Source organism: Salvelinus alpinus, chromosome 14 (genome assembly GCF_045679555.1).
Source record: "Salvelinus alpinus chromosome 14, SLU_Salpinus.1, whole genome shotgun sequence".
NCBI classification, from domain to species: Eukaryota; Metazoa; Chordata; class Actinopteri; order Salmoniformes; family Salmonidae; genus Salvelinus; species Salvelinus alpinus.
The window spans coordinates 19161321-19179871 of NC_092099.1; the positions used below are offsets into that span (position 1 = coordinate 19161321).

The window sequence follows — 18551 nt, forward strand, 5'->3', positions numbered from 1 at the left end:
GAGAAGAGCAGGTAGGGGACAGAGAGAAGAGCAGGTAGTGGACAGAGAGAAGAGCAGGTAGGGGACACAGAGAAGAGCAGGTAGGGGACACAGAGAAGAGCAGGTAGGGGACAGAGAGAAGAGCAGGTAGGGGACAGAGAGAAGAGCAGGTAGGGGACAGAGAGAAGAGCAGGTAGGGGACACAGAGAAGAGCAGGTAGGGGACAGAGAGAAGAGCAGGTAGGGGACACAGAGAAGAGCAGGTAGGGGACACAGAGAAGAGCAGGTAGGGGACACAGAGACGAGCAGGTAGAGGACACAGAGAAGAGCAGGTAGGGGACAGATAGAAGAGCAGGTAGGGGTCAGAGAGAAGAGCAGGTAGGGGACAAAGAGAAGAGCAGGTAGGGGACAGAGAAGAGCAGGTAGGGGACAGAGAGAAGAGCAGGTAGGGGACACAGAGAAGAGCAGGTAGGGGACACAGAGAAGAGCAGGTAGGGGACAGAGAGAAGAGCAGGTAGGGGACAGAGAGAAGAGCAGGTAGGGGACAGAGAGAAGAGCAGGTAGGGGACAGAGAGAAGAGCAGGTAGGGGACACAGAGAAGAGCAGGTAGAGGACACAGAGAAGAGCAGGTAGGGGACACAGAGAAGAGCAGGTAGGGGACACAGAGAAGAGCAGGTAGAGGACACCGAGAAGAGCAGGTAGGGGACACAGAGAAGAGCAGGTAAGGGACAGAGAGAAGGGCAGGTAGGGGACAAAGAGAAGAGCAGGTAGGGGACAAAGAGAAGAGCAGGTAGAGACCTATCGGTACCAGGAGCAGAGGACAGATATTGGAGTGAAAGCTGTCCTCTGACTGCTCTCCGCTAAAGTGTGACTGCAATGGAGACAGTCAGCTCTGAGGACAGGGCTGGAGCAGACTGCGTTCTCATCATTAAATCATAGAGCAGTAAGCCAGCGCTGGACACGCCTGTCTTATTGAGGTGCCTGCTGTCTGGGCTGAGGGCTGTGCTGGGCTTGGTTGCTCTGGGAGAAATGTTAAAGCGGGCATGATGTGTTACAGAGTGGCAAATGTGAGTTCCAAATTCGAACGCACAAATAAAGCCCCTGGTCTGAAGTAGTGCACTGTGTAGGGAATAGGGTGCCATAGGGCTCTGATCTAAAGTAGTGTACTATATAGGGAATAGGGTGCCATAGGGCTCTGGTCTAAAGTAGTGCACTGTCTAGGGAATAGGGCTCTGGTCTATAGTAGTGTACTATAATAGAGAATAGGGCTCTGGTCTAAAGTAGTGCACTATATAGGGAATAGGGTGCCATAGGGCTCTGGTCTAAAGTAGTGCACTATATAGGGAATAGGGTGCCATAGGGCTCTGGTCTAAAGTAGTGCACTACATAGGGAATAGGGTGCCTCTGGGGATGCAACCATTGTCACCTTGTTCAGGGACTTAAGTCGTCCAGAGGAGCTGGTGTCCCCTATCTGAACCTCTTCACAGTCTGTACCCAACCGTCAGGAGCTGCCGCTAGCTGGCACAGGACGGTCCTCCTCTTGGGACGTTTCCCACTCCGTCGCCAAGCGTCCGCGGTGACGATGCCGGGGTTCAGAGTGAGGACAATCAAACACACCCGTCCTCTTCCCTTCTATATACACATTTAACTGTCAGAGTCCCTCTCTCTCCGGCCCTCTGTACGAGATCTGAAAGTGTCCTTTCATTTGGTGCAAATTAGGGCTGGGAGTCACCAGGGACCTGACGATACGATAATTATCATGATACTTAGGTGCCGATACGATATGTATTGTGATTCTCACGATTCTATATGTATTGCTATTCTCACGATTCTCACGATTCTATATATTTTGTGATTCGATACTTGATTGTGATTTGTTGTTGTAAACATATTGCTCACTATATGTTAGTTAGTTATGATCAGTCATTGGAAATAAAAGTGCTGAAAATACTGTATGTTGGCTCACTATTTAAAAAGAAAGAGAACCAGCTAGTACACTACCTAGCGCTAGCTAACACTACCTAGCGCTAGCTAACACTACCTAGCGCTAGCTAACACTACCTAGCTCTAGCTAACACTACCTAGCTCTAGCTAACACTACCTAGCGCTATCTAACACTACCTAGCTCTAGCTAACACTACCTAGCTCTAGCTAACACTACCTAGCGCTAGCTAACACTACCTAGCGCTAGCTAACACTACCTAGCGCTAGCTAACACTACCTAGCTCTAGCTAACACTACCTAGCTCTAGCTAACCCTACCTAGCGCTAAATAACACTACCTAGCTCTAGCTAACACTACCTAGCGCTAGCTAACACTACCTAGCTCTAGCTAACACTACCTAGCGCTAGCTAACACTACCTAGCGCTAGCTAACCCTACCTAGCGCTAAATAACACTACCTAGCTCTAGCTAACACTACCTAGCTCTAGCTAACACTACCTAGCTCTAGCTAACCCTACCTAGCGCTAGCTAACCCTACCTAGCTCTAGCTAACCCTACCTAGCGCTAGCTAACCCTACCTAGCGCTAGCTAACCCTACCTAGCTCTAGCTAACACTACCTAGCGCTAGCTAACCCTACCTAGCGCTAGCTAACACTACCTGGCAAAAAAAAAGGCAGGTTGTTTTTTTATTTCATTTTTATTTTTTTTAATCGATACTTGGAGTCAAAGTATCAATTAGAATATCGTCAAAAATAATATTGCGAAATGTAACTGTACCGACCTTTTCCTCCATCACTAGCACACATCCTGCGGTACTATATGTATGTGGCGTGGTGGGCTCAAAAGATACACTTAAATAGGGATGTGATGTAACAGAACAGACTCCCGATGACAAGCCATCAGCTAGTGTGTGACTGAAGAAGCAACTAGCCTTCTCTGTGTTTCTGTCTGTGTGTTGTCTTCTCTTGTCTTGTTAGTGTGTGATTGAAGAAGCAACTAGCCTTCTCTGTGTTTCTGTCTGTGTGTTGTCTTCTCTTGTCTTGTTAGTGTGTGCCTGACGAAGCAACTAGCCTTCTCTGTGTTTCTGTCTGTGTGTTGTCTTCTCTTGTCTTGTTAGTGTGTGACTGACGAAGCAACTAGCCTTCTCTGTGTTTCTGTCTGTGTGTTGTCTTCTCTTGTCTTGTTAGTGTGTGACTGACGAAGCAACTAGCCTTCTCTGTGTTTCTGTCTGTGTGTTGTCTTCTCTTGTCTTGTTATTTGTGTCTGTGTGTGTGTGTGAGTGTGTGTGTGTGTGTGTGTGTGTGTGTGTGTGTGTGTGTGTGTGTGTGTGTGTGTGTGTGTTCAAAAAAAAAATCTGTCCAGGGGTCTGTGTCGGTTCTGGATGTGGTTCTGGTACCCCAAGGTGGTGTGAAGGTTCTGGTTCTGATTCTGGTACCACACCGGTGGGGTGGTTCTGGCCTGGTACCATAGGACAGTGGGGAGGATCTGGTCCTGGTACCATAGGACAGTGGGGAGGATCTGGTTCTGGTACCATAGGACAGTGGGGAGGATCTGGTCCTGGTACCATAGGACAGTGGGGAGGATCTGGTCCTGGTACCATAGGACAGTGGGGAGGATCTGGTCCTGGTACCACAGTGTGGTGGGGAGGATCTAGTCCTGGTTACCACAGTGTGGTGGGGAGGTTCTGGTCCTGGTACCACAGCGTGGTGGGGGGGTTCTGATACCACAGGGCGGTAAGGAGGTTCTGGTTGTGGTCCTGGTACCACAGCGTGGTGGGGAGGATCTGGTACCACAGGACGGTAAGGAAGTTCTGGTTGTGGTCCTGGTACCACTGTGTGGTGGGGAGGTTCTGGTTCTGGTACCACAGCGTGGTGGGGAGGTTCTGGTACCACAGTGTGGTGGGGGGGGGGGGGGGGGTTCTGATACCACAGGACGGTAAGGAAGTTCTGGTTGTGGTTCTGGTACCACAGGGCAGTGGGGAGGTTCTGGGTCTAGTTGTGTTCCTGGTACCACAGGGCAGTGTGGAGGTTCTGGTTGTGGTTCTGGTGCCACAGGGTGGTGAGGGGATTCTGGTACCATAGGGCCGTGGGGAGGTTCTGGTTGTGGTTCTGGTACCACAGGGTGGTGAGGCGGTTCTGGTACCACAGGGCAGTGGGGAGGTTCTGGTTGTGGTTCTGGTACCACAGGGCGGTAGGGAGGATCTAGTTGGGGTTCTGGTACCACATGGCAGGGGGGAGGTTCTGGTTGTGGTTCTGGTACCACAGGGCAGGGGGGAGGTTCTGATTGTGGTTCTGGTACCACAGGGCAGGGGGGAGGTTCTGGTTGTGGTTCTGGTACCACAGGGCAGGGGGGAGGTTCTGCTTGTGGTTTTGGTACCACAGGGTGGTAGGGAGGATCTAGTTGTGGTTCTGGTACCACAGGGCAGGGAGGAGGATCTAGTTGTGGTTCTGGTACCACAGGGCGGTAGGGAGGATCTAGTTGTGGTTCTGGTACCACAGGGCAGGGGGTAGGTTCTGATTGTGGTTCTGGTACCACAGGGCAGTGGGGAGGTTCTGACAGCCCATGTACTCCTTCCTCATCTCTGCTTCGCTCAGAGGGGGAGTGGTGTTACAGGGCGCACCAGATAGGTTGACATTCAAAAGGCTGGCTTTGGGGTCCAGGAGGCGGGACATCCCTGAATCCTGAGAAGAGATTGGAGGAAGAAGAGGGTCAGGTCAAATGATTGATGGTGGTGGTGTGATCAGACAGACTCAACATCATTTCGGGAAGCCTCATACCAATTGAATAGATCATTTTGTTATCTCTTCTCAGTGGGTAGCGCTGGCTGTAAAGACATTGTTTTAATCCCTTTTAAAATAACAATAAATAAATCCAGAATGAGTAATGGTAACTTGGCTAAATACACAGAGTACCTGTACCGATTGAATGTGTAGGGGTACGAGGTAATTGAGGTAGATACAGTACCAGTCAATAGTTTGGACACACCTACTCATTCATGGGTTTTTCTTTATTTTTACTAATTTCCACATTGTAGAATAATAGTGAAGACATCAACACTATGAAATAACACATATGGAATCACGTAGTAACCAAAAAGGTGTTAAACAAATCAAATATGTTTTAGATTTTAGATTCTTCAAATTAGCCTCCCTTTGCCTTGATGACAGCATTGCACATGCTTGGGATTCTCTCAACCAGCTTCACCTGGAATGCTTTTCCAACAGTCTTGAAGGAGTTCCCACGTATGCTGAGCACTTCTTGGCTGCTCTGAGGTCCAACTCATCCCTAACCATCTCAACTGGGTTGAGGTCGGGGGATTGTGGAGGCCAGGTCATCTGATGCCGCACTCCATAACTCTCCTTCTTGGTCAAATAGCCCTTACACAGCCTGGAGGTGTGTTGGGTCATTGCCATGTTGAAAAACAAATGATAGTCCCACTAAGCTCAAATCAGATGGGATGGCGATTTCGCTGCAGAATGCAGTGGTAGACATGCTGGTTAAGTGTGCCTTGAATTCTAAATAAATCACAGACAGTGTCACCAGCAAAGCACCATCACACCATCACACCTCCTCCTCCATGCTTCACGGTGGGAACCACACATGCAGAGATCATCCGTTCGCCTACTCTGCGTCTCACAAAGACACGGCGGTTGGAACCAAACATTTTAAATCTGGACTCATCAGACCAAAGGACAGATTTCCACCTGTCTAATGTCCATTGCTCGTGTTTCTTGGCCGAAGCAAGTCTCTTCCTCTTATTGGTGTCCTTTAGAAGTGGTTTCTTTGCAGCAATTCGACCATGAAGGCCTGCTTTACACAGTCTCCTCTGAACAGTTGATGTTGAGATGTGTCTGTTACTTGACCAGGGCTCCAGAGTGGTGCAGTGGTCTAAGGTACTGCATCTCAGTGAAAGAGGCTTCACTACAGTCCCTGGTTCGAATCCAGGCTGTCTCACATCCGGCTGTGATTGAGAGTCCCATAGGGCGGCTCACAATTGGCCCAGCGTCGCCGGGGTAGGCCGTCATTGTAAATAAGAATTTGTTCTTAACTGACTTGCCTAATTAAATGAAGGTTAAATAAACAAGAAAATGAACTCTGTGAAGCATTTATTTGGGCTGCAATTTCTGAGGCTGGTAACTAATGAACTTATCCTCTGCAGCAGAGGTAACTCTGTGTCTTCTTTTCCTGTGGCGGTCCTCATGAGAGCCAGTTTCATCATAGCGCTTGATGGTTTTTGCGACTGCACTTGAAGAAACTTTCAAAGTTCTTGGAATGTTCTGTATTGACTGACCTTCATGTCTTAAAGTAATGATGGACTGTCATTGTTCTTTGCTTATTTGAGCTGTTCCTGCCGTAATGTGGACTTGGTTTTTTACCAAATAGGGCTATCTTCAACTGATTGCGTCAAACACATTAAGAAGGAAATCATTTTAACTTTTAACAAGGCACACCTGTTAATTGAAATGCATTCCAGATGACTACTAATCAAAAAAGTGTTTTTATTTTTATTTGGGATTCTTCAAAGTAACCACCCTTTGCCTTGATGACAGCTTTGCAGACTCTTGGCATTCTCTCAACCAACTTCATGAGGGTTACTACATGATTCCATATGTGTTATTTCATAGTTTTTATGCCTTCACTATCATTATACAATGTAGAAAATAGTAAAAATAAAGAAAAACCCTTGAATGAGTAGGTGTGTCCAAACTTTTGACTGGTAGTGTGTGTACATAAAGGTAGGGGTAAAGTGACTAGACAACAGGATAGATAATAGACAGTAACAGCAGTATACTGTAGGCAGGGGTAAAGGATAGATAATAGACAGTAACAGCAGTATACTGTAGGTAGGGGTAAAGGATAGATAATAGACAATAACAGCAGTATACTGTAGGTAGGGGTAAAGGATAGATAATAGACAGTAACAGCAGTATACTGTAGGTAGGGGTAAAGGATAGATAGACAGTAACAGCAGTATACTGTAGGTAGGGGTAAAGGATAGATAATAGACAGTAACAGCAGGGTATGTGATGAGTCAAAAGAGTTAGTGCCAAAAGGGTCAGTGCAGATAGTCCGGGTAGCTATTGGTTAACTATTTAACTATTTAACTATTTAGCAGTCAGTGAGCCTTATGGCTTGGGGATGGCAGCTGTTCAGGGTCCTGTTCGTTTCATCGGTACCGCTTACCGTGCTGTAGCAGAAAGAACAGTCAATGACTTAGGTGGCTGGAGTCTTTGACCATTTTTAGGGCATTCCTCTGACACCGCCTGGTATAGAGGTCTTGGATGGCAGGGAGCTTGACCCCAGTGATGTACTGGGCCGTACGCACTACCCTCTGTAGTGCCTTGCGGTTGGATGCCCTGCAGTTGCCATATGATGCAGCCAGTCAAGATGCTCTCGATGGTGCAGTTGTAGATCTTTTTAAGGATCTGAGGGCCCATGACGGGTGGAAGGGGCGTTGTTGTGCCTCCTTCACGACTGTGTCGGTGTGTTCGGACCATGTTAATTCCTTAGTGATGTGGCCACCGAGAAACTTGAAGCGCTCGAACCTGCTGCACTACAGCCCCGTCAATGTGGATGTTGGGGGCGTGCTCGGCCCTCTGTTTCCTGTAGTCCACGATCAGCTCCTTTGTTTTGCTGACGTTGAGGTAAACATGATAGTTTGCAAGCCCTGCCACATCCGACGAGCGTCAGAGACGGTGTAGTAGGATTCGATCTTAGTCCTGTATTAATGCTTTGCCTGTTTGATGGTTTATTGGAGAGCGTAGCAGGATTTCTTATAAGTGTCCGGGTTAGTGTCCCGCTCCTTGAAAGCGGCAACTCTAGCCTTTAGCTCATTGCGGATGTTGCATGTAATCCACGGCTTCTGGTTGCAGGGTGTGTGCTGTGCAGGGTGTGTGTGTGTGTGTGTGTGTGTGTGTGTGTGTGTGTGTGTGTGTGTGTGTGTGTGTGTGTGTGTAGGGTGTGTGTGTGTACGTGTTGCATACCTTACTCAGGTGGTCTATAAGGCACTGTGCAGGGTTTTGCTACATACCTTACTCAGGTGGTCTCTAAGGCACTGTGCAGGGTTTCGCTACATACCTTACTCAGGTGGTCTCTAAGGCACTGTGCAGGGTTTTGTTACATACCTTACTCAGGTGGTCTCTAAGGCACTGTGCAGGGTTTTGTTACATACCTTACTCAGGTGGTCTATAAGGCACTGTGCAGGGTTTCGCTACATACCTTACTCAGGTGGTCTCTAAGGCACTGTGCAGGGTTTCGCTACATACCGTACTCAGGTGGTCTCTAAGGCACTGTGCAGGGTTTTGCTACATACCTTACTCAGGTGGTCTATAAGGCACTGTGCAGTGTTTTGCTACATACCTTACTCAGGTGGTCTATAAGGCACTGTGCAGGGTTTCGCTACATACCGTACTCAGGTGGTCTATAAGGCACTGTGCAGGGTTTTGCTACATACCTTACTCAGGTGGTCTCTAAGGCACTGTGCAGGGTTTTGCTACATACCTTACTCAGGTGGTCTCTAAGGCACTGTGCAGTGTTTTGCTACATACCTTACTCAGGTGGTCTCTAAGGCACTGTGTAGGGTTTTGTTACATACCTTACTCAGGTGGTCTATGAGGCATGTTGCAGGGTTTTGTTACATACCTTACTCAGGTGGTCTCTAAGGCACTGTGCAGGGTTTTGTTACATACCTTACTCAGGTGGTCTCTAAGGCACTGTGCAGGGTTTTGTTACATACCTTACTCAGGTGGTCTCTAAGGCACTGTGCAGGGTTTTGCTACATACCTTACTCAGGTGGTCTCTAAGGCACTGTGCAGGGTTTCGCTACATACCTTACTCAGGTGGTCTCTAAGGCACTGTGCAGGGTTTTGTTACATACCTTACTCAGGTGGTCTCTAAGGCACTGTGCAGGGTTTTGTTACATACCTTACTCAGGTGGTCTATAAGGCACTGTGCAGGGTTTCGCTACATACCTTACTCAGGTGGTCTCTAAGGCACTGTGCAGGGTTTCGCTACATACCGTACTCAGGTGGTCTCTAAGGCACTGTGCAGGGTTTTGCTACATACCTTACTCAGGTGGTCTATAAGGCACTGTGCAGTGTTTTGCTACATACCTTACTCAGGTGGTCTATAAGGCACTGTGCAGGGTTTCGCTACATACCGTACTCAGGTGGTCTATAAGGCACTGTGCAGGGTTTTGCTACATACCTTACTCAGGTGGTCTCTAAGGCACTGTGCAGGGTTTTGCTACATACCTTACTCAGGTGGTCTCTAAGGCACTGTGCAGTGTTTTGCTACATACCTTACTCAGGTGGTCTCTAAGGCACTGTGTAGGGTTTTGTTACATACCTTACTCAGGTGGTCTATGAGGCATGTTGCAGGGTTTTGTTACATACCTTACTCAGGTGGTCTCTAAGGCACTGTGCAGGGTTTTGTTACATACCTTACTCAGGTGGTCTATAAGGCACTGTGCAGGGTTTTGTTACATACCTTACTCAGGTGGTCTCTAAGGCACTGTGCAGGGTTTTGTTACATACCTTACTCAGGTGGTCTCTAAGGCACTGTGCAGGGTTTTGTTACATACCTTACTCAGGTGGTCTATAAGGCATGTTGCAGGGTTTTGTTACATACCTTACTCAGGTGGTCTCTAAGGCACTGTGCAGGGTTTTGTTACATACCTTACTCAGGTGGTCTATAAGGCACTGTGCAGGGTTTTGTTACATACCTTACTCAGGTGGTCTCTAAGGCACTGTGCAGGGTTTTGTTACATACCTTACTCAGGTGGTCTCTAAGGCACTGTGCAGGGTTTTGTTACATACCTTACTCAGGTGGTCTATAAGGCATGTTGCAGGGTTTTGTTACATACCTTACTCAGGTGGTCTCTAAGGCACTGTGCAGGGTTTTGTTACATACCTTACTCAGGTGGTCTATAAGGCACTGTCCAGGGTTTTGTTACATACCTTACTCAGGTGGTCTATAAGGCACTGTGCAGGGTTTTGTTACATACCTTACTCAGGTGGTCTATAAGGCACTGTGCAGGGTTTTGTTACATACCTTACTCAGGTGGTCTATAAGGCACTGTGCAGGGTTTTGTTACATACCTTACTCAGGTGGTCTATAAGGCATGTTGCAGGGTTTTGTTACATACCTTACTCAGGTGGTCTCTAAGGCACTGTGCAGGGTTTTGTTACATACCTTACTCAGGTGGTCTATAAGGCACTGTGCAGGGTTTTGTTAGATACCTTACTCAGGTGGTCTATAAGGCACTGTGCAGGGATTTGTTACATACCTTACTCAGGTGGTCTATAAGGCACTGTGCAGGGTTTTGTTACATACCTTACTCAGGTGGTCTATAAGGCACTGTGCAGTGTTTTGCTACATACCTTACTCAGGTGGTCTATAAGGCACTGTGCAGGGTTTCGCTACATACCGTACTCAGGTGGTCTATAAGGCACTGTGCAGGGTTTTGCTACATACCTTACTCAGGTGGTCTCTAAGGCACTGTGCAGGGTTTTGATACATACCTTACTCAGGTGGTCTCTAAGGCACTGTGCAGGGTTTTGCTACATACCTTACTCAGGTGGTCTCTAAGGCACTGTGTAGGGTTTTGTTACATACCTTACTCAGGTGGTCTATGAGGCATGTTGCAGGGTTTTGTTACATACCTTACTCAGGTGGTCTCTAAGGCACTGTGCAGGGTTTTGTTACATACCTTACTCAGGTGGTCTATAAGGCACTGTGCAGGGTTTTGTTACATACCTTACTCAGGTGGTCTCTAAGGCACTGTGCAGGGTTTTGTTACATACCTTACTCAGGTGGTCTCTAAGGCACTGTGCAGGGTTTTGTTACATACCTTACTCAGGTGGTCTATAAGGCATGTTGCAGGGTTTTGTTACATACCTTACTCAGGTGGTCTCTAAGGCACTGTGCAGGGTTTTGTTACATACCTTACTCAGGTGGTCTATAAGGCACTGTGCAGGGTTTTGTTACATACCTTACTCAGGTGGTCTCTAAGGCACTGTGCAGGGTTTTGTTACATACCTTACTCAGGTGGTCTCTAAGGCACTGTGCAGGGTTTTGTTACATACCTTACTCAGGTGGTCTATAAGGCATGTTGCAGGGTTTTGTTACATACCTTACTCAGGTGGTCTCTAAGGCACTGTGCAGGGTTTTGTTACATACCTTACTCAGGTGGTCTATAAGGCACTGTGCAGGGTTTTGTTACATACCTTACTCAGGTGGTCTATAAGGCACTGTGCAGGGTTTTGTTACATACCTTACTCAGGTGGTCTATAAGGCACTGTGCAGGGTTTTGTTACATACCTTACTCAGGTGGTCTATAAGGCATGTTGCAGGGTTTTGTTACATACCTTACTCAGGTGGTCTCTAAGGCACTGTGCAGGGTTTTGTTACATACCTTACTCAGGTGGTCTATAAGGCACTGTGCAGGGTTTTGTTACATACCTTACTCAGGTGGTCTATAAGGCACTGTGCAGGGTTTTGTTACATACCTTACTCAGGTGGTCTATAAGGCACTGTGCAGGGTTTTGCTACATACCTTACTCAGGTGGTCTATAAGGCACTGTGCAGGGTTTTGTTACATACCTTACTCAGGTGGTCTATAAGGCATGTTGCAGGGTTTTGTTACATACCTTACTCAGGTGGTCTCTAAGGCACTGTGCAGGGTTTTGTTACATACCTTACTCAGGTGGTCTCTAAGGCACTGTGCAGGGTTTTGTTACATACCTTACTCAGGTGGTCTATAAGGCACTGTGCAGGGTTTTGTTACATACCTTACTCAGGTGGTCTATAAGGCACTGTGCAGGGTTTTGTTACATACCTTACTCAGGTGGTCTATAAGGCACTGTGCAGGGTTTTGCTACATACCTTACTCAGGTGGTCTATAAGGCATGTTGCAGGGTTTTGCTACATACCTTACTCAGGTGGTCTATAAGGCATGTTGCAGGGTTTTGCTACATACCTTACTCAGGTGGTCTATAAGGCATGTTGCAGGGTTTTGTTACATACCTTACTCAGGTGGTCTATAAGGCACTGTGCAGGGTTTTGCTACATACCTTACTCAGGTGGTCTATAAGGCACTGTGCAGGGTTTTGTTACATACCTTACTCAGGTGGTCTATAAGGCATGTTGCAGGGTTTTGTTACATACCTTACTCAGGTGGTCTATAAGGCACTGTGCAGGGTTTTGCTACATACCTTACTCAGGTGGTCTCTAAGGCACTGTGCAGGGTTTTGTTACATACCTTACTCAGGTGGTCTATAAGGCACTGTGCAGGGTTTTGCTACATACCTTACTCAGGTGGTCTCTAAGGCACTGTGCAGGGTTTTGTTACATACCTTACTCAGGTGGTCTATAAGGCACTGTGCAGGGTTTTGTTACATACCTTACTCAGGTGGTCTATAAGGCATGTTGCAGGGTTTTGTTACATACCTTACTCAGGTGGTCTATAAGGCACTGTGCAGGGTTTTGCTACATACCTTACTCAGGTGGTCTCTAAGGCACTGTGCAGGGTTTTGTTACATACCTTACTCAGGTGGTCTATAAGGCATGTTGCAGGGTTTTGCTACATACCTTACTCAGGTGGTCTCTAAGGCACTGTGCAGGGTTTTGCTACATACCTTACTCAGGTGGTCTATAAGGCATGTTGCAGGGTTTTGCTACATACCTTACTCAGGTGGTCTATAAGGCACTGTGCAGGGTTTTGCTACATACCTTACTCAGGTGGTCTATAAGGCATGTTGCAGGGTTTTGTTACATACCTTACTCAGGTGGTCTATAAGGCACTGTGCAGGGTTTTGTTACATACCTTACTCAGGTGGTCTATAAGGCACTGTGCAGGGTTTTGTTACATACCTTACTCAGGTGGTCTATAAGGCACTGTGCAGGGTTTTGCTACATACCTTACTCAGGTGGTCTATAAGGCATGTTGCAGGGTTTTGTTACATACCTTACTCAGGTGGTCTATAAGGCATGTTGCAGGGTTTTGTTACATACCTTACTCAGGTGGTCTATAAGGCACTGTGCAGGGTTTTGTTACATACCTTACTCAGGTGGTCTATAAGGCACTGTGCAGGGTTTTGTTACATACCTTACTCAGGTGGTCTATAAGGCACTGTGCAGGGTTTTGCTACATACCTTACTCAGGTGGTCTATAAGGCATGTTGCAGGGTTTTGCTACATACCTTACTCAGGTGGTCTATAAGGCATGTTGCAGGGTTTTGCTACATACCTTACTCAGGTGGTCTATAAGGCATGTTGCAGGGTTTTGTTACATACCTTACTCAGGTGGTCTATAAGGCACTGTGCAGGGTTTTGCTACATACCTTACTCAGGTGGTCTATAAGGCACTGTGCAGGGTTTTGTTACATACCTTACTCAGGTGGTCTATAAGGCACTGTGCAGGGTTTTGTTACATACCTTACTCAGGTGGTCTATAAGGCATGTTGCAGGGTTTTGCTACATACCTTACTCAGGTGGTCTCTAAGGCACTGTGCAGGGTTTTGCTACATACCTTACTCAGGTGGTCTATAAGGCATGTTGCAGGGTTTTGCTACATACCTTACTCAGGTGGTCTATAAGGCACTGTGCAGGGTTTTGCTACATACCTTACTCAGGTGGTCTATAAGGCATGTTGCAGGGTTTTGTTACATACCTTACTCAGGTGGTCTATAAGGCACTGTGCAGGGTTTTGTTACATACCTTACTCAGGTGGTCTATAAGGCACTGTGCAGGGTTTTGTTACATACCTTACTCAGGTGGTCTATAAGGCACTGTGCAGGGTTTTGCTACATACCTTACTCAGGTGGTCTATAAGGCATGTTGCAGGGTTTTGTTACATACCTTACTCAGGTGGTCTATAAGGCATGTTGCAGGGTTTTGTTACATACCTTACTCAGGTGGTCTATAAGGCACTGTGCAGGGTTTTGTTACATACCTTACTCAGGTGGTCTATAAGGCACTGTGCAGGGTTTTGTTACATACCTTACTCAGGTGGTCTATAAGGCACTGTGCAGGGTTTTGCTACATACCTTACTCAGGTGGTCTATAAGGCATGTTGCAGGGTTTTGCTACATACCTTACTCAGGTGGTCTATAAGGCATGTTGCAGGGTTTTGCTACATACCTTACTCAGGTGGTCTATAAGGCATGTTGCAGGGTTTTGTTACATACCTTACTCAGGTGGTCTATAAGGCACTGTGCAGGGTTTTGCTACATACCTTACTCAGGTGGTCTATAAGGCACTGTGCAGGGTTTTGTTACATACCTTACTCAGGTGGTCTATAAGGCATGTTGCAGGGTTTTGTTACATACCTTACTCAGGTGGTCTATAAGGCACTGTGCAGGGTTTTGCTACATACCTTACTCAGGTGGTCTCTAAGGCACTGTGCAGGGTTTTGTTACATACCTTACTCAGGTGGTCTATAAGGCACTGTGCAGGGTTTTGCTACATACCTTACTCAGGTGGTCTCTAAGGCACTGTGCAGGGTTTTGTTACATACCTTACTCAGGTGGTCTATAAGGCACTGTGCAGGGTTTTGTTACATACCTTACTCAGGTGGTCTATAAGGCATGTTGCAGGGTTTTGTTACATACCTTACTCAGGTGGTCTATAAGGCACTGTGCAGGGTTTTGCTACATACCTTACTCAGGTGGTCTCTAAGGCACTGTGCAGGGTTTTGTTACATACCTTACTCAGGTGGTCTATAAGGCATGTTGCAGGGTTTTGCTACATACCTTACTCAGGTGGTCTCTAAGGCACTGTGCAGGGTTTTGCTACATACCTTACTCAGGTGGTCTATAAGGCATGTTGCAGGGTTTTGCTACATACCTTACTCAGGTGGTCTATAAGGCACTGTGCAGGGTTTTGCTACATACCTTACTCAGGTGGTCTATAAGGCATGTTGCAGGGTTTTGTTACATACCTTACTCAGGTGGTCTATAAGGCACTGTGCAGGGTTTTGTTACATACCTTACTCAGGTGGTCTATAAGGCACTGTGCAGGGTTTTGTTACATACCTTACTCAGGTGGTCTATAAGGCACTGTGCAGGGTTTTGCTACATACCTTACTCAGGTGGTCTATAAGGCATGTTGCAGGGTTTTGTTACATACCTTACTCAGGTGGTCTATAAGGCATGTTGCAGGGTTTTGTTACATACCTTACTCAGGTGGTCTATAAGGCACTGTGCAGGGTTTTGTTACATACCTTACTCAGGTGGTCTATAAGGCATGTTGCAGGGTTTTGTTACATACCTTACTCAGGTGGTCTATAAGGCATGTTGCAGGGTGCAGTGAGGCCCAGCTGTTGGCTATGTTGAGCAGCACCACGTTCAGGTGTTTCAGGGATCCTTTCAGTCTCTTACTGAGCGCCCCGCTGTAACTCTGCTCTACGAAGACCAGTACTCGTCTAGCCCTGCAGCCTGCCAGGTCCGCTAGCAGCTCTCCCACACTGTAACGCTCCTTCAGGTCTGCCTGCATTGGGGGAGAGGGAAAAACCAAATGATCACCCATCACTGTCTATATCTAAACATACAGGTACAACCCTGCTGTTTCATATTCAGCTATCAGCTCACCCACAGAGTAATCCTGCGGCGAGGGAGACAAGCAGTCACACAACACCGATCTGTCACAGTCTTACGGGCAATTATTTACGTTCAATGCCAGCATGAGAAGCACACAAGTGTTCACCAAAGTTCATTTCCTCTGTAGGTTCGAACGAATAACCTATATATGATTTAACCGTAATCTCAGAAACCCCCCCCCAAAAAAACTATTCTGCCATGAGATTATTTCAAACCTGTTCAAAACTGACATCCAAAGGATGGAGCATGAAATAACGATTAGCAACAAATCCTAGAGGGTGCTAGATTGATGTGTCAGAAGGTGTTGTGGATCAGGGATGTACTGGAGCTTATCTGAGGCCCAGTGGGACAAGCATTAGAGAGGAGAATACATATATATATATACCTATCTGAGGCCCAGTGGGACAAGCATTAGAGAGGAGAATACATACAGTATATATATATACAGCTTTACCCCGGCAGGCGTTCACTGTCTGCTCTGCTCCTGATCCAGTCTGGTCTATATGGTCTCTATGGTCTATATGGTCTATATGGTCTCTATGGTCTATATGGTCTCTATGGTCTATATGGTCTATAGGGTCTATATGGTCTATATGGTCTCTATAGTCTATATGATCTCAATAGTTTCTATGGTCTCTATGGTCTCTATGGTCTATATGGTCTATATGGTCTCTATGGTCTATATGGTCTATATAGTCTATATGGTCTATATGGTCTATCTGGTCTATATGGTCTATATGGTCTATATAGTCTATAGGGTCTCTATGGTCTATCTGGTCTATATGGTCTCTATAGTCTATATGGTCTCTATGGTCTATATGGTCTATCTGGTCTATCTGGTCTATATGGTCTATATGGTCTATATAGTCTATAGGGTCTATCTGGTCTATATGGTCTATATGGTCTATATGGTCTATATAGTCTATAGGGTCTCTATGGTCTATATGGTCTATATGGTCTATCTGGTCTATATGGTCTATAGGGTCTATATGGTCTCTATAGTCTATATGGTCTCTATAGTCTATAGGGTCTCTATAGTCTATAGGGTCTCTATAGTCTATATGGTCTCTATGGTCACTATGGTCTCTATAGTCTATAGGGTCTCTATAGTCTAATGGTCTATATGGTCTATATGGTCTATCTGGTCTATATGGTCTATAGGGTCTATATGGTCTCTATAGTCTATATGGTCTCTATAGTCTATATGGTCTCTATAGTCTATATGGTCTATATGGTCTATATGGTCTATATGGTCTATATGGTCTATATGGTCTATATAGTCTATATGGTCTCTATAGTCTATATGGTCTCTATAGTCTATATGGTCTCTATAGTCTATATGGTCTCTATAGTCTATATGGTCTCTATGGTCTATATGGTCTATATGATCTATATGGTCTCTATAGTCTATATGGTCTCTATAGTCTATAGGGTCTCTATAGTCTATAGGGTCTCTATAGTCTATATGGTCTATATGGTCTTTATGGTCAGTTAGAGACTACAGGATGGAGTCAGTTAGTGACTACAGGATGGAGTCAGTTAGTGACTACAGGATGGAGTCAGTTAGTGACTACATGATGGAGTCAGTTAGTGACTACAGGATGGAGTCAGTTAGTGACTACAGGATGGAGTCAGTTAGTGACTACAGGATGGAGTCAGTTAGTGACTACAGGATGGAGTCAGTTAGTGACTACAGGATGGAGTCAGTTAGTGACTACAGGATAGAGTCAGATAGTGACTACAGGATAGAGTCAGTTAGTGACTACAGGATGGAGTCAGCTAGAGACTACAGGATGGGAGTCAGTTAGTGACTACAGGATGGAGTCAGTTAGTGACTACAGGATGGAGTCAGTTAGTGACTACAGGATGGAGTCAGTTAGTGACTACAGGATGGAGTCAGTTAGAGACTACAGGATGGGAGTCAGTTAGTGACTACAGGATGGAGTCAGTTAGTGACTACAGGATGGGAGTCAGTTAGAGACTACAGGATGGAGTCAGTTAGTGACTACAGGATGGAGTCAGTTAGTGACTACAGGATGGAGTCAGTTAGAGACTACAGGATAGAGTCAGATAGTGACTACAGGATAGAGTCAGTTAGTGACTACAGGATGGAGTCAGTTAGAGACTACAGGATGGGAGTCAGTTAGTGACTACAGGATGGAGTCAGTTAGTGACCACAGGATGGAGTCAGTTAGTGACTACAGGATGGAGTCAGTTAGAGACTACAGGATGGGAGTCAGTTAGTGACTACAGGATGGAGTCAGTTAGTGACTACAGGATGGGAGTCAGTTAGAGACTACAGGATGGAGTCAGTTAGTGACTACAGGATGGAGTCAGTTAGTGACTACAGGATGGAGTCAGTTAGAGACTACAGGATGGGAGTCAGTTAGTGACTACAGGATGGAGTCAGTTAGAGACTACAGGATGGAGTCAGTTAGAGATTACAGGATGGGAGTCAGTTAGTGACTACAGGCTGGAGTCAGTTAGAGACTACAGGATGGAGTCAGTTAGTGACTACAGGATGGAGTCAGTTAGTGACTACAGGATGGAGTCAGTTAGTGACTACAGGATGGAGTCAGTTAGAGATTACAGGATGGGAGTCAGTTAGTGACTACAGGATGGAATCAGTTAGTGACTACAGGATGGAGTCAGTTAGTGACTACAGGATGGAGTCAGTTAGTGAATACAGGATGGAGTCAGTTAGTGACTACAGGATGGAGTCAGTTAGTGACTACAGGATGGAGTCAGTTAGTGACTACAGGATGGAGTCAGTTAGAGATTACAGGATGGGAGTCAGTTAGTGACTACAGGATGGAGTCAGTTAGTGACTACAGGATGGAGTCAGTTAGTGACTACAGGATGGAGTCAGTTAGTGAATACAGGATGGAGTCAGTTAGTGACTACAGGATGGAGTCAGTTAGTGACTACAGGATGGGAGTCAGTTAGTGACTACAGGATGGAGTCAGTTAGTGACTACAGGAGGGAGTCAGTTAGTGACTACAAGATGGAGTCAGTTAGTGACTACAGGATGG

The 18551-nt window shown here is 46.3% G+C and overlaps 1 protein-coding gene across 1 annotated transcript in view; it reads right to left on the bottom strand.

Annotated features, from left to right (window-relative positions):
* Positions 1-2599: 2599 nt before the first annotated feature.
* The window catches only part of LOC139538555 (uncharacterized), a 29145-nt gene continuing 13193 nt past the window's right edge, over positions 2600-18551 (bottom strand). The window contains exons 6-7 of the mRNA XM_071340720.1: positions 15191-15409; positions 2600-4602 (exon numbers count right to left, since the gene is read on the bottom strand). Of these exons, the coding sequence (XP_071196821.1) occupies positions 4396-4602; positions 15191-15409 (426 nt within the window). The 3' untranslated portion in view covers positions 2600-4395. The remainder of the gene's footprint in view (positions 4603-15190; positions 15410-18551) is intronic.